This window comes from Mytilus californianus, unplaced genomic scaffold (genome assembly GCF_021869535.1).
Source record: "Mytilus californianus isolate M0D057914Y unplaced genomic scaffold, xbMytCali1.0.p SCAF_6, whole genome shotgun sequence".
Taxonomy (NCBI): Eukaryota; Metazoa; Mollusca; class Bivalvia; order Mytilida; family Mytilidae; genus Mytilus; species Mytilus californianus.
In genome coordinates this window covers 32,256,807-32,282,553 of record NW_026262712.1, presented here as the reverse complement: position 1 = coordinate 32,282,553, position 25,747 = coordinate 32,256,807, and the positions used below count along the sequence as shown (strand labels likewise).

The 25,747-nt window shown below is 32.6% G+C and overlaps 1 protein-coding gene across 1 annotated transcript in view; it reads left to right on the top strand.

Moving 5' to 3' along the window:
* The window catches only part of LOC127706821 (uncharacterized), a 37,382-nt gene extending 15,474 nt beyond the window's left edge, over positions 1–21,908 (top strand). The window contains exons 10-29 of the mRNA XM_052211515.1: positions 558–718; positions 1,063–1,225; positions 1,988–2,313; positions 4,399–4,647; positions 5,429–5,578; positions 5,949–6,053; positions 6,667–6,774; positions 7,563–7,722; positions 8,152–8,341; positions 8,937–9,022; positions 9,482–9,577; positions 10,650–10,877; positions 12,090–12,280; positions 13,143–13,315; positions 14,480–14,704; positions 17,890–18,092; positions 18,461–18,531; positions 19,129–19,209; positions 20,871–21,071; positions 21,747–21,908. Of these exons, the coding sequence (XP_052067475.1) occupies positions 558–718; positions 1,063–1,225; positions 1,988–2,313; positions 4,399–4,647; positions 5,429–5,578; positions 5,949–6,053; positions 6,667–6,774; positions 7,563–7,722; positions 8,152–8,341; positions 8,937–9,022; positions 9,482–9,577; positions 10,650–10,877; positions 12,090–12,280; positions 13,143–13,315; positions 14,480–14,704; positions 17,890–18,092; positions 18,461–18,531; positions 19,129–19,209; positions 20,871–21,071; positions 21,747–21,794 (3,215 nt within the window). The 3' untranslated portion in view covers positions 21,795–21,908. The remainder of the gene's footprint in view (positions 1–557; positions 719–1,062; positions 1,226–1,987; positions 2,314–4,398; positions 4,648–5,428; positions 5,579–5,948; positions 6,054–6,666; positions 6,775–7,562; positions 7,723–8,151; positions 8,342–8,936; positions 9,023–9,481; positions 9,578–10,649; positions 10,878–12,089; positions 12,281–13,142; positions 13,316–14,479; positions 14,705–17,889; positions 18,093–18,460; positions 18,532–19,128; positions 19,210–20,870; positions 21,072–21,746) is intronic.
* The last annotated feature ends 3,839 nt before the right edge of the window (positions 21,909–25,747 follow it).

Genomic DNA, 25,747 nt, shown 5'->3' with positions numbered 1-25,747 from the left:
GTATAAAACAAACTTACCCATTTTTGAGATTTCAAAGTGCGATCCCTTGGTCCCATGTATGTTAATTTAAAAATTAATTTTTATGGAACAGCCCTCAGGCATTGATTACTTTAAGGTTTTTTTTTCACTTCTGACTGAGAGGATATGATTAAAGAGTAATGCTTACAGAACCTAAACTGAATGTTCATTAAAGAAAGAAAATGTCTGAAATGTTTTGTCCATTTTATTACTACTGTAAATTCAGAAATTATTGAGAGAATTTATTATTGCGATTATTGAAAAATAGACAAGAATGCGAAATTAATTATTGCGATTTCAAGAAAATCTGCATACAGATATAGTATCAGATATCAGAAAAATTAATTATTGCGATTTCAAGAAAAACATGCATGAAATATTTGCCACTGGATATTAAGCAACCAACAATCAATTAATCTTGAGTAAATTTAACCTAAATAAAAATATAAAACCTTCATTTCCACCAAAATATGTGATATGATCAAAAGGGGTGTAAAAAATGAAAAACATTCATTTTGAACTTGTTCTTTACATTACAGGGGATTACACATGTGAGAGGTGTTACACATCCTTTTACTGTCTTGGTGATGGAGAAGCACATACATGTGGTAGATGTGAAGACTCAGGCACATGTGGCAGATCTCCAACTGAGCACTCATTTGGTGCTGCTGGAGAATGTTCTCCTTGTCCCATAGGATGGGTAGGTCTTCTAATACTATGTTCATTTGGTTATTCCACTGATCAAGACTAAAGGGGGAGGGTTGAGATAAAAAAAAAGATATCTTTCATAAATCAAATGCTTTATATGTGATAGGTACACCCATACTCTATCGTTCCTCTGAGCTACCTCACCACATATGCATGTGTCTCTCCTGAGTTAGTAACCTCATCAATGATTATCTTTTCTTAAATCAAAATTCTTTTCTTTTTCTTTTTTTTTGGGGAGTGGGGTATTGCAGATCTTTGAAAGGCTCTGTTAAGTTTGTTCGCCACCTTTTTAGACTTATGGCAATTAAGATCTTGGAAATGACAATTATTTTGTAGATATGTCAGGATGGTGTTGCTTCTCGATGTGATGATTACCATTATGTTAACTGTACTGATGATTCGTGTCCTAGCGTGTGTGCTGCATGTGATCCAGGGTATGCATGCCGAGGAGGACAGAGTTACATATGTGATGTGGGAACTTTTTCAGATGGATCTACGGGTAAGTCATCAAATATGCACATTGTGAATAATACATAAAAAGGATATTGTAAATTCAGAAATTTTTTGTGATGTTTTTATTACTGGAATAATTGCGAAGGGATATGTTTTGGAAAACTGTGCAACTATCTTTTAGAATTTTGAAAGCTTTAGTTGTATGCAAGATTTCTTGAAATTGCAACAGTTAATCACAAATTTCTGTCCATTTTTCAACAATATCAAAAATTACTGAAGGAAAAAATTTCTAAACTTTCAGCATTTCTTAAAATATTGAACAGTACTATATACCACAACCAACTCTAAACTCTTCAGGAAATTTGACTTACAAATAACATGGTCCAGATAGTCCTGCTTATTGGTACAGGCATAAAATGTGTCTTCATTGTACTAACTGTGCCACCATATTAAATCAGATTGAAATTCTTATACGTTATCCTAAATATAAATATATAAGTACACTGCAACAGCTTCTTGTATACTGTAAATTCAGAAATTATTGTGTGCATTTATTATTGCAATTTTGTCATTTTGGACTAAAATGCGATTTTAATTTTTGCGATATTGAGAAAAATCCTGTTTAATTCATATAAAAAATTTCAAAATGCGAGTTTAAATTATTGCGATTATAACCCTGTCGCATTTATCGCAATTATTTCTAAATTTACAGTATATGCATTTGTTTTCTTTCTTTTTTGCATTTTTGACATTACAAAATGTTTTCTTAAATCTATTTCCTAAAATCGTTTTTCCATTTGTTCATCAGAATTTTGTGAGATGTGTTCAGAGGGTACCTACCAGGATGAACAAGGGCAGACCGGTTGCAAAAACTGTGCTGCTGGCTACTTCAGTGCCACCTCAAAAGATCGCTGTGATCCATGTGACGTTGGGTCCTACAGTCTTGGCGACGGATCTGGGGGATGCGTTGGATGTGCTGATGAGGCTGAATGCCCCTGCATGGGTAATCAAACCTGCTTCATTGCTGGAGAATACTCAACGACTTGTATCAATAAAGGATCAGGGTCGCATGAATGCTTGACATGTCCACCTGGATTTACTGGTGATGGAAATACTTGTGCTGATATAGATGAGGTAACTATGGTAACATATTCTTTTTCTGAAACCTCAATTTTTTGGAAAGTGAAACAGGCACAAAAAATACAGTTAAAAATTGATATAATGATATATCTAAAGATTTGAGCAATACATCCTTATAATCCAATGTTAGTGGGTAATTTGGTCTCCTGTAGGTTCATTCATGGAACATTAAGTACAAGAAATACATTGACTTATCGGATGAAAAAAATCGTGTGTCAGCTGGCCTGTAACGACGTGGGACTTTGAAAAAAGGCATAAAGTCTCTGGTGGAGAGTTGTTTCATTGGCAATCATACCACTTCTTCTTATTTTATAAGATCATATTATTCCTGCCAGCATTTTTAGAGTAATTTGTATATATTTAAAACATACAAATCATGCAAATTTTAGCTTCTTGACTCTGGGTGATTTAGAGCTTCACATATTGTATGGACATTTGTCTTAATGTTTAAAGCCATTTATTTTCCTCTCACCTCACCTCACCTATCCTATTCATGCCGGTCAGCATTTTTAGGGCCGGATAAATTTTTTCCATTAGCACGGTCTAGATCTTTAGCTGTTTTCCTTGCTGTAGCCCAGCTGTTCCATCTAAGTATCATTCTTTCTATCTCTACAGTCTATCGACAGGTGGTTTTGGGATGTCCAACCTTCCTTTTCCCCTCTGGTTTCCATACCAGTGCCACTGCACATATACTATTGGTATCCATTCTTATATTACATGGCCAATCCATTTCCAATGCCGTTCCATAATATCATCACTTAATTTCTTTGTTCCAGCTCTGATGTGGAGTTTTTCATTTGATATGGTGTAAGGCCATATTGTCGTATTTTCCTCTAGAAATTTTCAATTATATTTTTTGTGTCATTTGGTTACTAGCTGTCTCATTGAAATGATAAAAATGTTGTTGATTATTATGAATAAGTTTTGAAAATTATGTTCTTTAATTAACGCCATTTTGACTCTTTGAATGCCTTTTTTGTCAGATATTTAGTTATACCCCTGCTTTAAAAAAGTGGGGGTATACTGTTTTACCTCTGTCTGTCCATCTGTCCATGAATATTTTTCGTCGCATTTTTCTCAGGAACTACATCATAAGAATTTTTGAAATTTGGTTTCACCTGGGTTTATATAAGTCAGCTATACTGTGTGATGCGTTTTCAGATTCATCCCTCAACAACTTCCTGTTTACCGAACACTTACATCATTTTACACATGACATCCAAGTAGTTGAAAATTTTCGTCACATTTATCTCAGGAACTACATTACAAGGATTTCTGAAATTTGGTTTCAGGGTTTATATGAGTCAGCTATACCGTGTCATGCGTTTTCAGATTCATCCCTCAACAACTTCCTGTTTACCGAACACTTACATCATTTTACACATGACATCCAAGTAGTTGAAAATTTTCGTCACATTTATCTCAGGAACTACATTACAAGGATTTCTGAAATTAGGTTTCAGGGTTTATATGAGTCAGCTATACCGTGTCATGCGTTTTCAGATTCATCCCTCAACAACTTCCTGTTTACCGAACACTTACATCATTTTACACATGACATCCAAGTAGTTTAAAATTTTCGTCACATTTATCTCAGGAACTACATTACAAGGATTTCTGAAATTTGGTTTTAGGGTTTATATAAGTCAGCTATACTGTGTGATGCGTTTTCAGATTCATCACTCAACAACTTCCAGTTTACTGAACACTTACATCATTTTACACATGACATCCAAGTAGTTGGAAATTTTTGTAACATATATCTCAGGAACTACATTACAAGGATTTCTGAAATTAGGTTTCAGGGTTTATATGAGTCAGCTATACCGTGTGATGCGTTTTCAGATTGATCACTCAACAACTTCCTGTTTACCGAAATATTTGGGCGGGGGTATCATCAATGAGCAGTAGCTTGCAGTTTCACTTGTTTCATGTACAATTTCGGACATCAAGAATCAAGTCGACACCTTTCATGGGGGAAATAAATTGGGAAACTTTATAAGTCACTAGTTACAAATGTACAGTGCTGACATAATTTATTTCTTGTTCAGTATATTTTGTTTGTCATATATTTTATAGTGCGCATTTAATCCATGCTGGGATCCAGCAGCCTGTATCAACAAAGTACCAGGGTACCAGTGTTCAGCCTGTCCCTATGGTTACACAGGATCTAATGAGGATGCCTTGTCCCAGACAGTACATTTGCGAGTGTTTGAGTCATGTAATCAAGTGGTATCTGCTGTGCAACAACAGAATTGTACAGACATTGATGAATGTGCCGCAGGAACACATATCTGTGATGTCAACTCTGAATGTATTAATACAATAGTAAGTTATTTCTTTTCAAGGCTTAAATTTTCAGTCACTGTAATTTTCCCCCAAAATATTTATATTCGCAACATTTGCAAGTAGAAGATAATGAAAATATATATATGTAATACACACTTTTGATCATTTTCAGGGAAGCTACACATGGGGGTATATATAAACGTACTGTAACAAAGTCTATGAGGGAGTTTCTACACAGTTTTGTTATTTTTCAGGGAATTTTAGCTACAAGTGTAAACTGTAAATGAGTCTATGATGGAGTTTCTTCACACTTTTCGTAGGTTTTTAGGGAATCTCAACCTTAAATGTGTACTGAACCAAAAGCTATGACTGGTTTCTTCAGACTTGTGTTATATTTCAGGGTTGCTACTGATGTTGGTACTGTAATGAAGGCTATGAGGGATTTTCTACACACTTTTGTTATTTTTCAGGGAAGCTACAGATGAGGGTACTGTAACGAAGGCTATGAGGGATTTTCTACACACTTTTGTTATTTTTCAGGGAAGCTACAGATGTGGGTATTGTAATGAAGGCTATGAGGGAGTTTCTACACACTTTTGTTATTTTTCAGGGAAGCTACAGATGTGGATACTGTAATGAAGGCTATGAGGGTGGTACTACACACTTTTGTTATTTTTCAGGGAAGCTACAGATGTGGGTATTGTAATGAAGGCTATGAGGGAGTTTCTACACACTTTTGTTATTTTTCAGGGTAGCTACAGATGTGGGTACTGTAACGAAGTCTATGAGGGAGTTTCTACACACTTTTGTTATTTTTCAGGGAAGCTACAGATGTGGGTATTGTAATGAAGGCTATGAGGGTGTTTCCACACACTTTTGTTATTCTACAAACTACTGTGACACAGGACAACATGACTGTCATACTTCAGCTACCTGTGTTTACCTGAGACCAACAGAATATAGATGTGAGGTAAGCAAGTAATCTATAAATTTACAGAACTGTGGTATTTGCATGATTTAAAAAGGATAAATTTTGACCAAATAAGTAGTTTATAAATTATGAAGTTGTGTAAAACTAAGGTTGGAAATCTCAGCACATAAGTTTACCATAAACCATTATGGCTGTACTATAAAGCTAATTAGGTTATTGTCTTGCCTGTAAGACGAAGGATTAGTCAATCTAGCGAGGGAGTAAACTATTTGTATAAAGCTTTATATTTTGTGGATGTATTTTTTGTCTTTGTGTTGTTTTTAGTTTTTGTTCCATGATTTTATCAGTCTCGTTTCAACTTATGGTATTTGCCACTGGTCGTTAAATAAACGTTATTTACCTCTTTCAGTGCCCTGTTGGTTATGCAGGTAATGGCAAACAGTGTGGACTAGATTCGGATTTAGACGGACATCCTGATATCACCATAGCATGTACAGATTGGGGATGTTTTATGGTAATGTATTAAATGTTCTGTAAAAAAGTTAATTTTCTTAGTGAACTAAATTACACTTTATTCTGTGCTACCAATGCACATTCAAGATAACTCCCTCAAAATCTGGGAATAATATTTGCTACTGGACATTAGAAAAACATGCATCAGTCAAGTCATAGTGAAAAATTAATTTGTTCGTGTAAACCATCCCACTTGGAGCATTAAATTGTTGTTTATGATGTTAAACGCCCCCAACTAACTAAAATTTATTCAAATGCAAAAATTGCAAAATGACCATATATCAACACTTTATAAGAATTCAAATGTTTGGTTCTTATTTTTACTTCAAAACTTTTAGCTGTGATAACATTAATTAAGTTATTTGATTTTTATTTAATTTTGATTTTTTGTGTTTTTAACGCCACTTTTAAGCACTGCTTTTGGGCTATTTCGTGGCTGCCAGTTTTTATTGGTGGAGGAAGCCGGAGAAAACCACGACCTTCGATAGGAAAACCGACAATCCTAGTCAATTAAGATTGAAGTCGAGTGCACCTGCACGAGCGGGGTTCGAACTCACAACCTTATTAATTAAGTACAATGATCCAGTAAGGAATTATACTCCTCTATCTTTTAGGATAACTGTAAGACTATTCCGAACTGTGGTCAAGAAGATGTAGATAATGACAACATGGGAGACGACTGTGATTTTGATAAGGACAATGATGGTCTTATAGACTCTATAGTAAGTATTTTTAGTTACATTTAGCACAGTTCTGTAAACCAACTAATTTTTCGTGCATACTGTATTTCTTGTTTAGTTCTTTCTGGCAAACTTGGCAGTGAAAAGTTAAATCACAAAAATACTGAACTCCGAGGAAAATTCAAAACGGAAAGTCCCTAATCAAATGGCAAAATCGAAAGCACAAACACATCAAACGAATGGACAACAACTGTCATATTCCTGACTTGATTTATTTTCGCGATCATGTCATTTTCGTGATATATTCATATGAGGGAAGATTCAAGTTTCACATATTTGTGATGATTTAAATTTGCGTTATTTTTCTACTCTCGAAAACAAATCGCTTGTGAAAATTGATTGGTTTAATATTTAAATAGTTATAGTTGTAAGATACCAAATAATTGTAGTCTCTTTTAAAGTATTCAAAACTTGACTGAACTTGGCATATTTTTTAGCTTGAAATGTACTCAATATGTATTTTGATACAAGAAGTTGGTTTTAATATAGATAAATAAGAAGATGTGGTATGATTGCTAATGAAACAACTCTCCACCTTATATAGGTTACTTAAATTTCTGGTTGGAGAGGTTTCTTTTTATCTACAATGAACTGCTTTGCTGTACAAATAATTTTATATATTTATATACCATTTTAATATGATCTCCATGGTAACCAGCTTCTTTTTTGAGTGTACTAAATATTCAAATCAATGGTAACATCGAAGTTTCATTTTTGTCTTACCCTCCCAAGTAATACAATTAATAACAAAATTGCCGATTTATTTTTAGGATAACTGTCCCTACTTCATGAGTTTTGATTCCACAGATACTGATGGGGATTCAGTAGGGGACCCTTGTGACAACTGTCCATCTGTCAGTAACAGTGACCAGAAGGACAACGATGACGATGGTGTCGGTGATGAATGTGACTCAGACGATGATAATGATGGCAAGATATTGTTCTGATTTATGAAACACATTTTATAATTGTTTAAGTTGTCTCCCTTTCGTCAATGTGTTTTATTGAGGAAGAAACTTTCATTAGATTATGATATGGAAAGCATAATGTCTAATACAAGTAAAATATTTTTCAAAAAAAAAGATATCTTTTAAAATAAATTTAGCTCTTTCATCTACATTACTAAAATTATTTTGAAAAAAATGGTATCTTAAGAATAAAGAAAATTATGAGGTCTGTTCATAAAAAATATTAAAAGAAGCAAAATTTATAATGTCGAATTTAATGAAAGAATTGTAGAAAAGTAATAATTGTTGGTTTGTTGCCTAATGTGACTGAGAGAGCAGGAATGATGATTGATTAATTATTAGAAATGTGTAAAATCATTAAAAACATTGATATGGTTCTCTTTTTATACAGGCGTTGCAGATACTAGTGACAATTGTCAGTTTGTTGCCAACCCTGGACAAGAAAACAGTGATGGTGATGACCATGGAGATGCCTGTGATAACTGTGTCAATAACTTTAACAGTGGTGATCCACAAACTGACACGGATGATAACAAAGTTGGTGATGCTTGTGATACAGTTGGGGGTACAAATAAGGACAAGTAAGTGATTTGATTGCTGTTTTCTTCGCTTATATATTTGTTTATACACCAGTTTAAAAAAAAAAATTGTATTTTATTTTGTTTTTTTGTTGTTGTTTTTTTTAGAGGGGTATATAGGCAACACTTTGTCTGTTTGTCTGTCCATCTGTATGTCCATTTGTCTTTTCTTCTTCCATTATTTTTGCATTGGTCATGGGTAATCCTTGAAAAAGGCCTGTGATTGAAACTTTGGGATTTGAACTAATTCTATTATTTATTTTTACTTTGGAATAATGACTTTTAAATAAAGAAAAAAAGTAACACAATACAATTTAAAATTTGTTGTCTGATTTCAATAAGCTGCATTAACATCAGCTTTTCTTCAGAATTTTATGTCATTTAAAAAGAATTTCCCTTCAGCCAGGAAGTAATGACCACAAAGCGATTTTAAAATTAGCTGATGCCAATCTGATTAAAAGACAGATCCTGTGTTTAAGCTCTGACAACACTCAGTTTTACATTCTGTTCTGGTAATGATTACTTGAACATTAGCAACAATTATCAATCAAGGTGTAGACTTTGCACAGAATAAAAGTAAATGCTATGTGTGTTACAGGGATGGAGATAGTATACTGGACATCATTGATAACTGCCAAGAGTTACCAAATGGGGACCAGTCTGATATTGACGGGGATGGAACAGGTAATCAAATCAATAAAATAATTTGTCAAACTGGTCTTAATATTCACCTTTTTGTATAAGATTCATAGCAAAGATAAAATCTATGCATGAACTTAGGTGGGTGTCAGTATTTTTGGAAATTAATATTTGTGAAATTATGTCAGAATTTGTTAAGTTTGTTTTGCTGTTGTCGTTTGTAATTTACATGAATCTTAAATATTGGTACAAATAATCTTTATTCCTAATCAAACCAAATATCATTTTAAAAAAGTGGTGCCAAATTGCAATGTACTCGTTTTTAAGCTAATGATTAAAATCAGTTGAAAAATGCATCTTTTTTCACAGTTTGATATCGCAAAAAAATAACATTTTACGTTAGCAACATAATTTCTTCTCTGTAACTGTATTGTATGCCCTTAAGACCTATCAACGCAACTGGAATCAAAATATGTATTATTTTTCCTATAAAAATAATTGTAGGTGATGTTTGTGACACTGATTCGGATGGAGATGGTGTTATAGATACAGAAGACAACTGTCCATATAGAAGTAACCCACTTCAAACTGATATTGATGGTAAGCTATATACTATTGGATGTTCTTTATATCATTAAATGTAAGAATATTTTTCACAGTTGGCATTCATTAACAAATAATAATTGGTAACACAAGAAACAAAGAAATGAAAGATTTGGTTCTGTAAGTTCAGAAATTATTGCGTGCATTTATTATTGCAATTTTTGAAGAATGGATTAAAAGGTGATATTAATTATTGCAATTTCAGGGAAATCCTCATTCAGATATATGAATCAGATAACAGAATGTGAGTTCTTATTATTGCAATACTCTCCCAGTCGCATTATTTGCATTAATAAAAACCTCACAATAATTTCTGAATTTACAGTATATATAATCCAATGAGAATTCAAAAAGAGAGGTAGAATGAATGGAATAGAATTGTTACTTGTGTCCTTGAAAATAACATGGTCCATGAATACCCAAATATGTGAACAGTGGATAACTGTACATATTGGAATAATCCAACTTTAATTTAATATGGTAAATACTATATACAGGGTTTGGTTGGGTCCTTGATGAATCACTGAAAGTATGTGGTAAGGAAGAAGGAAAAACAAGGATTTGGTTAAAAAAAATCTTTAAATGTCCCTTGAAAATTAGAATTTCTATATATTTAGTTGTCAGTTTTTGTTTCTATCACAATTTACTTGATACTTACCAATTTATTTTTTATAAATATTATAATATTTATCAGTTATTTGTTTCACTACACACAATTTTCTAGAAATCACAATATTTTTACATAAAGTCATATGTTTTCAGGTGTTTTTTTTTACAATTTTAAAATGCTCATGAATTAAACCTTCACATGATAAAACCATATCCTCTTTTCTGCAATTTATCATTTTTGTCTGCTTTTTAAACAATTTTTTATTGATTAACAAATTATTGATAAGCAACTGTTTTCTGCTCTTTGATCAGGTTGTTGTCTCTTTGGCACATTCCCTGTTTCCATTCTCTATTTTAGTTATGTTGTTGTGAACTTGAACTAGCAAAATAAAAGTTGTGAAGATATAAATAAGATTTTATTTTTTTATATTTAAGAAACTGATGATAATCTTAATTTCAGGTAACAAGGTTGGTGACGACTGTGCCGTAGATGCTGATGGTGACGGAATGAAGGACAGTAACGACACCTGTCCACATAACCCAAGTATTTCTGAGACCTCGTTCAACTCTTACTTCACTGTAGATTTCTATCCAACACATAGCAGCACTGATCCTGTTTGGTGGGTGAAAGCTGCTGGTAGAGAGATATACCAGACAGCAGCAACTGGCAAACCTGCAGCTTTAATTGGTACGATTTATTACAATTCTTTAAGAGATAAGAAGATTATACACTATAAATCTTGCATGAAATAATTCACATGTTAATTTATTATTGTACAATTCATTCCTTGAATTTGAAATTCATCTAAAACAGAGAGGCGAAAGATACCAGAATGACATTCAAACTCATAAGTCGAAAAATAAACTGACAAAACCATGGATAAAGAAAAAAAGACCAAAAGACAAACAATAGAACACAAAACAAAACATAAAAAACTAAAGACTGAACAACAGGAACCCCACACAAAACAAAACATAGAAAACTAAAGACTGAGCAACATGAACCCCACACAAAACACAACATAGAAAACTAAAGACTGAGCAACAAGAACCCCACACAAAACACAACATAGAAAACTAAAGACTGAGCAACAAGAACCCCACACAAAACATAACATAGAAAACTAAAGACTGAGCAACAAGAACCCCACACAAAACACAACATAGAAAACTAAAGACTGAGCAACAAGAACCCCACACAAAACTCGGGGTGATCTAAATAAGTGTTGCAAAATGTTAAATATTGAAATCAATATTGCCTAGTTTGCTCCAAGATGACTTCACTAGATCTCAAGGTTTTGTTGTTGTTGATACTGATCTTGGCTTATTGTCTAATTCAAGTGAAGAGATATTTTTCACGATTTTATCTTACTCCAAAACATGGAAATTGTAGCATGGGGTATTATTTTCCATGTATTTTGCAATAAAACAAAATGTGTGAATAGTTTGCTAAAAACAATATTACTGATTGGACGGGCAAACTTGTTGATAAGATAATTTATTCGACATGCGACAATATAATGCATAGAAATTGTGAGAATTACAACCTGCAAAAATATCCATGTTACCAGCACTTACTGTAAATTCAGAAATTATTGCGAGGTTTTTATTAATGCGAATAATGCGACTGGGTGACTATCGCCATAATAAGAACTCGCATTCTGATATCTGTTACATATATCTGTATGCAGATTTTCATGATATTGCAGTAATTAATCTCACATTTTTGTCCATTCTTGAAAAATCGCAATAATAAATGCATGCAATAATTTCTGAATTTACAGTAGTAATTAGTCACAATATACCTCTCAAGAAAATGACCTCCTTTGCAAGTGTGCATATAGTATTTGCCACTGGATAATAGGCATCAATAAAATCATCAGGAAATCATGTTTTATAGGTGAACAGTCGTATGGATCTATTGAGTATAGCGGTACTGTCTATGTACGTTCTACAGAAGACGATAATTATGTTGGCTTTATTTTTGGATACGCCAACAACAGGAAGTTCTACCTAGTCTCCTGGAGACCAAACAACTATAACTTTGACAACACGACTTACAAGGGTGGTATAAAAGGAGTTCATATCTCGGTAAGTAGATAAACATGATATGTGAAATGTGGGTTATTTTCTTCCTTTGAATTAAGCAAGGGGGAATATTTCTTTTTTTGGTGAAATCATCATAGACCAACTATTACAACATAAATTTTAGGTTGTTTTTTTTTAGGGGGGAGAGGGTAAAACTTCTGTGTGATTTAAGTTAAAAATGTACAATGGAAAACAACACTTTATAAATTTTGTGTTTTCGAAGCTCTTTTTACTGGATTTACCTTCATCTTGAACACACAAACTCAGACACTAAAATCTTAACACAAATTTGCATAACATCCTTATTTAAGGATGTTCGCTACTCTGTTTCAAAATAACAAGCTTTTTAAAAGACTATTATAAATTTAAAGTATATGACTAAAGGAACTAAAAAGCAGAAAAAAATGAAGGGTCCATGTGCTTGTTTTCAAGATATAAGCCATTGAAAATTTGGCGGGAAGTGATTCTCTCTGGATTTTTCATACATTTAACATTGGCACTTTTTTTCTTTCAAAAACTATGAAAAAATAAGAATTTTATAAGATTTTCAAATATGGCTTTTTAAACTATATGTTATATATAAATATGAAAAAAAAAGTAGGGGTTTGTTTGCAAAATATTTTTAATGGCACTACATGGATAAAACCAGAGGATTCCGAATTTCTGGCAAAAATTCAAAAACAAGAGGAGCGAACATCCTAAAGCTTGATGAAGTAACATTGAATTAAAAAACAACTGCAATAACTTACTAAAATGAGAATATAGAAACATATATCATTCCAACTCACCTAAATTAGATTTTTAATTTAGTGATAAATTATTTATTGTTATAAGGAAAATGCTAACTGTTAGAAAACTATTTCAGGCAGTCAATTCCAACAGTGGACCATCACAGTCTTTAGCTGAGGCCTTATGGCTAGATACGTCAACAGATAACGAGTTAACAGTTCTTTGGCATGACCCTAACCTGGTAGCCTGGAGTAACTTCACCTCCTATAAATGGTTTCTTACACACAACACAGATCTGGGTAAAATTAGGTAAATGCCTAGTTTCATTTTTCTGTAGTAATGTTTTTTGTTGAAATTCTGACAGAATAATAATTTCTTTATTTCGTCATTGTAAATCCAAAAATATTGTAAAGTTCTTGTGTTTTAATTTTTTGTTACAGTTAATAATAAATATAAAGGGTTAATTTTTCTGTCACAATAGCACAGAAATGTGAGATGTGAAGTCAAATTTTGACAGAGAGAAGTATTTAAGTAAAGTTTTGGAACTTAAGAGGATTTCTTTCAATCATTTTTCTGTGGCAAATTGCGAAGATGATAGATCAGTCTAATTCAGGACTCGCCTCCCTCATTTTCTTTGAAAAGAATTTTGAAAACAAACTCATGATAGAACAAAGTTATTTCAGGCATAAAATAAATGTTAAAAGTATGCTGGAACCATTTTTGCTTCCTATTTTCCAAATTTTCTAATTCACACCTTAGTGGGACTGATACTTATATACTCATAAGGAGTGAGAATTAGATCACGCTTGATATCAACTCGAGTTATTTAATTTCAATATAATGATAAATGAGCATTCAGCGAGTTTATAATTACTATTTAAATTAAATAAAGAGAGTTGATATCAAGGGATATCCAATTCTTAAGAACTGTTAAACCAATTTTTCTTATGGTCAATGCTCTTATTGCTCTTATTGTGTTAAATTAAAAATACCGTCAATAGTTGATCTAGTCTTTTGCACATGCCTGTATCAGACGTCATATGTGTTTTTCCGGCATCAAACTTTTAACATCAGACATTTTAAAAATTTTTGTATGCTTCAGAATGTAATAAAATTTTACAAACAGAAGATTTCCAGGTGAAAAGTGTGAGTGTTTTGTATATTATTGAAGAAATCAGATATATCCGTTGCCATGGACGAAATGTACATTGTCTTAACCTTTGAAAGTTATCAATGTCCTAACGAATAGCCAATGGAAATGCTGTAATATCGTCTCATGATGCTGGATAAGCCAATCAAATAAACACAGTTTCTGTATCACTTTTTTGTATCAAACTCCGCACAGTGTGATATGAGATATATCTCATCATGCAAGAAATAGATAACAGGCCACAACCAGAAGAGAAATGAATTTATCTTTTGGTCCCAGTTCCTTAGCATGTAAATTAAAACTCTATTTATCTTTTGTAACAGATTAAAGATTTACGACATCAACTCTCTACTGATAGACAGTGGCGACATCTATGATACGAGTATAACAGGTGGACGAGTTGGAGTATTCCAGTTTGGTCAACAGATGTCACTGTGGTCCGATTTAAAAGTGAAATGTGTCGATCGAGAAAATATGGCACTATATTTCAGTGGGAGTTCAGACTATGTTTCTTTGACTAATATTGGTGATCTAAATATATATCACAGGTAAATATAAAAATAAAAAGATGTTGTATGACTGCCAATAAAACAACTCTCCACCAGAGACCACATGATGTAGATGTTAGCAACTATAGGTAACTGTACAGCTTTCAACAATGAGCAAAAACCCTACCACATAGCAAGCTATAAAAGGCACTGACATGACAAATGTAAAACAATTTAAACACGAAAACATGTAAGCATGAAATTAAGGATTTGAAGTTTGATTGACAGTAATGATACTAATTAAGAAAAAACCAATGTAAAAGATATTAAAGATGTTACCTGGTCATTGTTTGCTGCTCTGTTTCAAAATAACAAGCTTTTTAAAAGAATGTTCTAGATTATGAGTACACGAAGAACGGAACTACAAAAAGTAGAAAAAATGAAAGGTCCATGTCATTGTTAGCTCACCGGGGTCCGAAGTTCCCATGTGAGCTTATGCCATCACTTGGCGTTCGTCGTCGTCTGTCGTCATCGTAAACTATTTCAAGAATCTTCTCCTCTGAAACTACTGGGCCAAATACCTTCAAACTTTAACTGAATGTTCCTTAGTGTATCTTGTTTATAAATTATATCCGAAGTTTTGATCCAACAACAAACATGGACGCCATGGCTAAAAATAGAACATAGAGGTCAAATGCAGTTTTTGTCTTATATCTCAAAAACTAAAGCATTTAGAGCAAATTAAAGCTGACATGCGGGTAAAAATGTTCAAAAGGTCAAGATCTATCAGCCCTGACATTTTCAGACAAATCAAACAACCCATTGTTGGGTTGCTTCCACTAAATTGGAAATTTTAAGGAAATTTTGCAGTTTTTGGTTCTCTTGAATATTATTGAAGAAAAAGATAAACTGTAAACAGCAAAAATGTTCAGCAAAGTAAGATCTACAAAAAAGTTAATAGGACCAAAATTGTCAATTGACCCTTTAAGGAGTTATTGCCCTTTAAAGACAATTTAACACAATTTGTTCATCATGTTTGTTAACATTTAAAAATCTTCTCCTCTGAAACTACTGGGCCTAATACTTCTAAACTTTAACTGAATGTTACTTAGGGTAACTGGTTTATAAATTGTATCCGAAGTTTTGATCCATTAACAAACATGGCCGCCATGGCTAAAAATAGAACATAGGGGTCAAATACAGTTTTTGGCTTTTATTTCAAAAACTATAGCAGTTGGAGCAAAAGTGACAGGATTTAAAGTGATCAAGAAGTCAAGATCTATCTGCTATGAAATTTTCAGACCAATTGGCCCATCCATTGTAGGGTTACTGTCTGAAATAGTTTATTTTTATGAAATTTTACTGTTTTTGGTTATTATTTTTAATATTATAATAGATAGAGAGAAAGTGTAAAAGGCAAAAATGTTCAGCTAAGTAAGATCTACAAATAAGTCAAATGATCAAAAGAGTCAATTGACTCTTTAAGGAGTTATTGCCCTTGAAATGTTTATTTTTTACATTTTTCGTGCAAGTCTATTATTTTTTCAAAAATCTTCTTCTCTGAAACTACTTTGCCAAATACTTCCAAACTTTAACTGATTGTTCCTTAGGGTATTTAGTTTATGAATTGTATCCGAAGTTTTGATCCATCAACAAACATGGCCACCATGGCTAGAAATAGAACCTAGGGGACAAAAGCAGTTTTTGGCTTATATCTCAAAAACTATGGCAGTTAGAGCAAAAGTGAAAGAGAGTTAAAGTGATAAATGGGTCATGATTGATCTGTTATGCAATTTTCAGACGAGTTCAACAACCCATTGTTGGGTTACTGTTGGAAATAGCTATTTTTATTAAATTTTACTGTTTTTGGTTATTTTCTTTAATATTATAATAGATAGAGAGAAAGTATAAATGGCAATAAATGTTCAGCTAAGTAAGATCTACAAATAAGTCAACATGATCAAAGTAGTCAATTGACCCCTTGAGGAGTTATTGCCCTTAAAACATTTTTTTTTACATTTTTTGTAGAAGTCCAATTGCTTTTTCAAAAATCTTCTTCTCTGAAACTACTTTGCCAAATACTTAAAAACTTTAATTGTATGTTCCTTATGGTATCTAGTTTATAGATTGTATTCAGGGATTTGATCCATTCAAAAACATGGCGGCAGTTTCTAAAAATTGAACATAGGGGTCAAATGTAGTTTTTGGCTTTCATCTAAAAAACTAAAGCAGTAACAGCAAAACTGACATAGGTGAAAGTGTTAAACATGTTTAGATCTACCTGTCAAGTAATGTTCAGACCAATAGGACAACATATTGTTGGGTTACTGTCCAGAAATAGTTAATTTTTAGGAAATTTTACAGTTTTGGGTTATGTATTATCTTTAATATTATTATAGAAAGAGAGAAAGTGTAAATGACAAAACTGTTTAGCAAAGTAATATCTACAAATAAGTCAAATGCCTGAAACTGAAATTACAGCCAGGTGAGCGATATCAGGCTCTCATGAGCCTCTTGTTTTTGAGATATAAGCCATTGAAAATTTAGTGGGAAATAATTCTCTCTATATTTTTCATACATTTAACATTGGAGCCTATTTTCTTTCTAAAACTAAAAAAATAACAAGGATTCTATTAGATTTTCAAAAATGGCTTTTTAAATCTATATATTAAAATTATGAAAGAAAAGAAGGGGTAAAGGGGCAAAAAAAAACCCCGCAAAACTTTTTATGGCACAACATGGATAAAACCTGAGGATTCTGAATATTTGTCAAAAAGTTAAAAACAATTTCATCGAACATCCTTAAAATAGAAATTTGTTCAATCTAATTTACATGTCTAACTGTCATTTCTTTTCATTTTGGTTATCCCAGAATTGAAATTTTGAAAACGAATCAACACAAACAAATTTTAAGTATGATCCAAAAGGTATTAAGAGAGAGGACAATACTAAAGTCTAAAGCAAACATTGTTCATTGTTTATAGACCAATAGATAAAAGTGAAAGACATTTTCTTAATATTCGTATTCTGTGTATATATATATATATATATATCATTTTTTGTGTGCGTATAAGAAAGTGTATATATTAACTAGATTTTACCTTTTACCGTGTGAAAAAAACTTTCATAGTGTAGATAGACATAAACATTTTACTTGGATTTATCCTTGGTGTTCCCTATAAAGGAAGCTCATAGAGAGAGAAGAAGGACATCTGACTTATCCTTGTTTATCTATTTAATTGCAGTTTCACCGTTGATGTATGGATCATGGTGGAAACAGGATACCCTACAACAGAAATGCCAATATTGTGTACAGAAAATCGTACCATATGTTTGTGGATAGAAAACGGCATTGTCAATGGACAGTATATAAACTCAACAGTACAGGCCGCCTCGGCTGTCACCGCAGATCAATGGACTAGTGTAGTACTGATATTTGATGAAACTGGTAATTATATAACTATATCACTTTGTACATCTGTCCGTCACTCTGTATTCAACTTGTGGATCATATTCAGTGGCAAATCAGTGTTTTTAAAAAAGGCGCCCAGGAAGGTCAGCTCTGTAAAAAGTGACTAAAAATTATGGGGGGGATAGTCCACTAAGTGAAATGGCCTAAATGAAATATTATTTGTATGAAGTTTCAGGCTTATTTCCCCTGAATGCTTCTGATATAACAAGATAATCATTTAGTATTTGGTCTGACACTTTAATAATGTTGAGTAAACAATTCACCTATAAGATTCTATGGAAATTAGTCCCCATGACTGAAATAATGATGAATCTTTAAGTATTTACAACTTTTTCTCTTTTCAGACTGTGCATTAAAGCTTTATATTGATGGAACATTGTCAAGTCAGACAACAGATATAAAACCAGTAGACTTGGTAAGCTAGAGTAAATACATCTTGTTCTACTGATCATGATTTTATAAAATAAAAAAAGGGGGAGGGAAGTGCTATTTTTAGACTGTGCATTTAAGCTTTATATTGATGGAACATTGTCGAGTCAGACGACAGATATAAAACCAGTAGACTTGGTAAGAGTAAATACATCTTGATCCACTGATCATTGTTTAAAAAAAAAGGGGGGGGGGGGGGTGGTCAGTGCTCCAATAACTAGTTTAACCCTGATTCACATCTATATACCTGTCCCAAGTGATGAACCTCATCAGAGGTTGTCTTTATATATATGTTAATTTTTGTCATTTATGAAATTTGATGTTGATGATAGAATTTTATAGAATCTGTTAATTCTAGACTTGGTTATTTTGACTTATTAACCACAATGCCAGTAACATTTCATAGGAAATAAACTCACCATAGACACCAGGGTAAAAATTTTGTATGCTAGATGCACGTTTCATCTACAAAAGACATACCAAACAAAGAACCAAAATATCTATGTATAATAAGATTTTCTATGGTCTTTGTTAAAATTACAGGTGTCTAAATTATTGCTTAACTTTATTGCATTTATTGCAGAGTCAATACTCATCCACAGCAGACACATTCCTGTACTTAGGAACAGATGGCAGTAACTATTACCAAGGTTATATTGATGAGGTTGGTAACAATAGCATGCATAGGATAAGTCAAAGCTTGAATCATTTTCAAGGTTAACTTTTTTTTATGTAAATTCAGAAATTACAAAAATGTGAGGCTAATTGTTGCGGTTTCAGGGAAAACTGAATATGTATATATATATGTATGAAATATCAGATTGCGAGTTCTTTTTATTGCTTTACTAGATATAACCCAGTCGAATTATTTGTTGTAATTAAAAAAATAGTAAGTAGTTGCACTTTCAAGTAAAGAAACATGTCCCTGGTTAGTTGAGAAAAAAATGCATTATTTAAATCAACCAATTAGTGATGGTGACCTTTAAACTTATACAGTATTGATTTCTTTGTTTCTCCTTATTACTCTGTTGTAGCTATTTTTGTCAGTTGCACACCCTATTAATGAAGATCATTTAGTGTGTAAAAGCATGAGTGTTATTTATTTATTGAAATATGTAAATGCCATTTAATGGGACATAGAGTATGTGGTCCAGGTACACAGTTATCGTCCTTTTAATTTCGTTGTCTACAAATAGAGTCCCTAGTGTGGACAGTGTATAACTTGCAAATTTTTTTCATACACCTTCCAAATTTATTTATTTATATTTTATGCATAAAATAGTAAGAAGGGGGATGAAATTACATGTAAAAAAAATTTGGAGCATGAATTTTTAGGTAAAGTAGTGATTTGGTCCAGTTTTAAAAGGTCCAAAATTAGTATGTCTGAAGGTGTCAAACTAAATTACAGACCCCCTTAACATAAAATTATCCATATTTTGAGTTAAATCTGATAGACTTTTCTATAATTTTGATATAATTTGTCTCAAAAGTAGTACACTACACTGTAGAAATCTTTTTCGGATAGAGCAGGTGCGATTTTTTTAATTTGCGTTCTTTGTTTAAAAGAAATGCACTACGAAATAACTGTGTTCTCGGGCCATTTTTCTACTGAGAAATGAGAAGTTGGAAAGTGGAAATCATCAAGTTGTGTGAAAGTTTTAAATATACAGTCAAACCTTAAAAGGTCACCCCAATAACAAGACAAAAATTACCTCATAAGAGAGGCGATGTTTGGTTGAAAAGGTTAAAAATGCATAGTAATTTATACTTCAGCAGGAAGTACGTGACCTGACAAGATAGGTTTGCATTGATAGAGGTAACATTTGTAGAAAGTTTGACTGCATAATTTCTTTGTTTGCATGAATGCATGTAGAATTTTCACATGGAACAATTTGTCTCAAAGTTTTGAGAGGCAACCTTATAAGTATCGATCAGCATTATAAACTTAAGAAGCTTCTCTGAAAGGCTCAAAGCATCCTACAAGCATACTTAGGAAAGGCTTATAAGAATAGATAAATATTCCCTTAGACACGGTTTTGTCTGAACATTATAGAACTTCGGTTTTATATTGCAATCCCTCTCCCTTTTCATATCTTGTAATTTTTACAAGTATAGGCAAAATGAAATTAATGGTGAGATTCACATTCCTCTATCACAAAGAACAGAGGAAGGATGATGCATTTTTTTATTTCATCTTCAATACAAAACAGAAAAATATAAAGTAAAAATTTGAAAATTGAAGATAAAAAATTGACTGAGGCAGGATAGGAAAATTAAAGGATCAATTTACACGCTCATATTAGAGATTTTTCAATTGTTTTACAGTTCCAGTTTTTCAACATAGCCATACTAGAAACAGAAGTTGTAGATCACATAGAGCTACCATTAGTGGATGAGTATCCTAAATACCATAATTATGGACAGTTATATTTGAAGTTTGATCAGACCAATGGAACCAGTACACTGACAAATACTGGTTTACTGTCCCTGACAGCACAGGTTCATGGGAGTGCTGTGTTTAAAGAGGTGAGAAATGTTTTTTTTTGTTTTCATAATACTGTAATTACATGTCAAGAAAAATTTCAAATATGTAATAACAAAAAATGTAGAAAAAGTTGTGACGAAAATTATTAACAAGAAGACTTTATTGAGGCACTTGAGAAATACTTGGCATACAAAAGAGTTAAGAGTTCCTTCCTGTCTGAGTATGTCTGCTACTTGCAACCTTCAGAGTGAGCATGAACCTGCCTGCCTGACTATACTCTAGCCAGGGAATGTGGACCAAGGGTTCTTCTTGAGGGAGATGTATTATATATGTTTATAGTCGAGGACATTTTCATGAGAGAGATTTATTATATATATTAGTCAAGGACAATTTCCTTAACTGGTCACAAAGACGGGTATGTTTTGGTATAATATGCCTTTGTCCATATGCCTGGCTTTGTGTAGCATTTACCAATACAGATAAAAATTTCAATGGATGGTTTCATGGAAATGCTCTCTTTTCATTTTTACAATTTTAGGATTTGTATTCCCATATTATATGGGATTTTAGCCATTATTTTTTTTCTAAATTTAATTTACTTAAACACACATGAAGATCTTATACACTTTTAGGTATAAATAAATATGATGTGTCCAAAGCACATTTCCGGATTAACCTTCAACATGTTCATTATGACTTCTCTTTTTATTTTTCAGAGCATGCAGGATTACTACAGATTTCAACTGACATACCCAGATAACTGAAGCCACACATTGGCTTGACATTGTTTAAAAATTTCATTCTTGTGCTAATATTATCATTTTTTTATTTATTCATTTGTTCTGTAAAATTCATTATAAATAAAATTTGACCTCTTATTCTTTAGTGTAGCTTTGTGTGTAAAGTGAGAATTGTATCTATTGTTATGACTGCTTGTTTGTTAATTCATCTCCTTATTTAAGAAATATTTCAAAACATTTTAAGTACCTGACTGATATGATTTTTTATTTGAATAAGTTTATTGTTACAATCAGTCCTAAATTTAAAGTGTGTAACCCCTTGATGTGGAATAACATACCAAATCTTATGGTATTAGGGTGTTTACATATATAATCTTATTTGTAATGATAAGAAAAAAGTGAGTTTTTCTTCAGATTTATGTATAGATTGATAACTAATTGCTTAACATCCAGTGGCAAATATTTCATGCCAATTCAGGACAAGAACAAACAAACAATGCAAGAGGAAATTTCTACAAAATGGGTTGACTGGGATTAAGGGTGAGGATTTTGACTCACTGGAAAAGAAGGGTCTGCTGTTTAGGGTGACACTTTGCCGTGCAATTTACCACCTACAGACTCTTCAAAGACTGACTGGACGTGGCCACATACATATACATCCTACACAGTCAGACCAATGTCCCAGTTAAGCAAAAGATATACAGGTGAATGGGAGAGATCAAAGGGATGTCCCTACTTGGGGTTTGAACTTATGTAAATTCTATATTTAGGAGTAAAGTATATTTTGTTAGTTTACTTGAGTTCAGAATTGAATGTCTGCATTTTTCAAGCGTAAATAATTGACAATAGAATATAATGGAAGGTTAATAAATGCAATGTACAAATATTACAATAAAAATTTCAGTTTTAATTGTTACAAATTTTATCCTGTAGCATTAACCGCATTAATATAAACATTACATACATTTCTGATATAAATGACCAAAAGTATTAATTTGCAAAATATTCAAAATGTATTTTAGATCTTAAGGTGTTTAGAATATACGTTATAAATAATATTAAGGTACATGATCAACGAATTTTGCCAATGCTAATAATGGAATGTAGAAGTAAAATGCAAGTAATTGTCTAATATCTTGAAACCATAATTGATCAAAAACATCACGGAGGGCAAAATGTTAAGAATGTAAAGATCTATAAAAATAGAAATATAATGGCACTGAATGGTTGCCAATGAGACAACTATCCACAAGTGACCAAATGACGTTTATGTAATTATATCAGCAACTAAAGGTCACTGTGTGTGTACATACCTTTTTTCCACGTACCCAAATTATCAGATGACTCCTTATGACTCCTTGTTATGAGTTGTTTACTTTTAGTGACAATTTTTGACCAATTTAAGTACTTTTGCTAATTACTTGAAAACCTCAATAGACTGACAAACTGAAAACAGCAAAAATGATCAGCGCAATAAAAGATCTACAGAAATGTCAATATGAAATGCTAAATTGACCTGTTATAAGATTTACTGTTATATCATCAGCATTTATGCCTATTATGTTTAAAACCATAAGTGATGCACAGAAACTGTAAGCATAGATCATTGATTAAGGTTAAGTTTTCGTGTTCAACAGGGTCAAGTCTATATTTTAGATACTTCCAAGCAGTAGGTCTGAGACTTCTAATAATTCCATTCACCAAATATAGTTGACCTACTCTGAGACTATTATAACACATAGTTACTATGTGTTATAGTAGTCTCAGAGTAAGTCAACTATATTTGGTGAATGGAATGATTGTAAAGTGTAAATGTCAGTCTAGCAGGTTTGATCTGACCTTTACCTCATTGTCATGGTACATTGATTGATGTTAAGTTTTCATGGTTTTATCTCAATTTCAGACACTCATTACTGTAAGCAATAGTTCAATTAAATTTCGTGTGTGAATTGATTGTATGGTGTACATGTGCTTGTCTGGCCGGTTCCATCTCACATTGACTCATTTTCATGGTTCTTTATCAATGTTGACTTATTCTGTTTTATTTTGTGTATCGGATACAATTAGCTATAGGTCAACTACATTTGGTGGATTGGCAAGGTTGTAAGGTTTACATGTTTGTCTTGCAGAGTTCATCTGACCTTGACCTCATGTTCATGCTTCATTGGTGAATTAAGTTTCATGGTTAGGTCCGTTTCTCAGAGGTTAACCATAATTGATGACTTGAAATATATAAACATTTCTTTTTTTTTTAAATTAATTATTATTACCGTTTATAAAATGTTGAATTATTCGAAACACAGGGGTTTTTCGACCTTCAAGTATATATAGTCTTGGTCATATTTGGCAAAACTTTTCAGATTTTTTTGTTTTCAATTCTCGTCTACTTTGTATTTCATCTGGCCTTCTAATTGTTTGATTCTAGGGCCACTGATGACAAAAAACGTGACTGGCGAGCAAAATTAGAAGCCTGGTTTTATAAAGGTACAATATTTATTTCTAATCCAGATGAAACAGACAGCTCAACCTATCAAAGCCTTTGGTAGACATTTTTAATTATTATTTTTTCTATTGTCTGGAACCTGTTACTGTTTCGGAATAACAGTTTTGAACCGAATGATCTACTGGTATACAATATAAACATAAGATATGTGGAATGATAGCCATTGAGACAACTATATCCACATGAGTCGAAATGACGTGCATGTAAGCGACTATAGATGAACGTAGGCATTCAACAATGAGTAAAACCCATATCGTACAGGCGGCTGGCTACCTGTATGAGAGGTCCTGACATGACTAAATGTGAACATATTCAAAAGAAAAATCAACGGCCTGATTTGGGCAAAAAAAAACAATAAACAAAGAAAAAATATGACAGTCAGCCAACTACAAATACAAGATCCTGACTAAGGACAGGCACATGACGAATGCTACGGCGTTAAACATGTTTGTTAAGGAGCATCCGTTGCCCTAACCTGAGACAGTGGTGTAACAGCATAAGAACATAGTGTGAAAATCAGTTGGAAATGGCTTGACTCATCAGATTGGCACAAAGCACAGACAATAACTTGCATAAAGACTAAAGACTAAGTAATCGATCTCAGAGTGCTCGCAGTTCTTGAAAGCTAGTTCAAAGTCAGTAACAACTACTAGTAGTTGGGATTCATTATCGTTCGTGGGATATCAATTTTCTAGGAATTCGGGGTTGTAATTGTACGACGAATTCAAATGTCAAAGTAGTACAAAATTTCAATAGGCTTGTAAGTAGACTTTGGCAAAACTACGAATTCAAATATTCACTAAAACCATTTTTTTCTTCAATCAACGACAATTGGTGTCTACGAATAAAAGGAATCCACAGTTAATAAATACAGCATGTTCTCCCAGACTAAAGTATCAACCAGTAGAAATCCAACGGATTAAGAAAAAAGTCGTCATACACAGTCTGAAAATCATTGTGCAATACATACAAGTATCGACTGGGAGTAAGTTTCAGAACTGAATGAAAATACATATTTCGTTATGTTTTAATTTATCTTAAAATAAAAATCAAAGTACCGATTAAAACAATATTATAAGATCTTACCCCTGCATTTAATTGGTAACATTTGATAATAAGTGAAAAAAAATGCACAACGTAAGAAGAGGCTAAAGGAGCATCACTGTCCAAAGCAGGAAAACTCGTGTCCTAATCTTTTGTATATATTAATTTGGCAAAAATGTTCAGACTTTTGGGTCCTCAATGCTCTTCGCCTTCGTACTACATGTATATTTGGCCGTGTAAATTTTATGATTTGAACGTCACTGATGAGTCTTGTATCGACGAATGGCGCGTATGGTGTACACAATTATAAGCCTGGTATCTTTGATATGTTTTATTAATATAGAGTTTCCCGTGTGCACTGAAATATTCGAATGTAGACAAGATTCTCGGTTAACATTTGTATCATTAGTCATTAATTTTATTTGAAAGA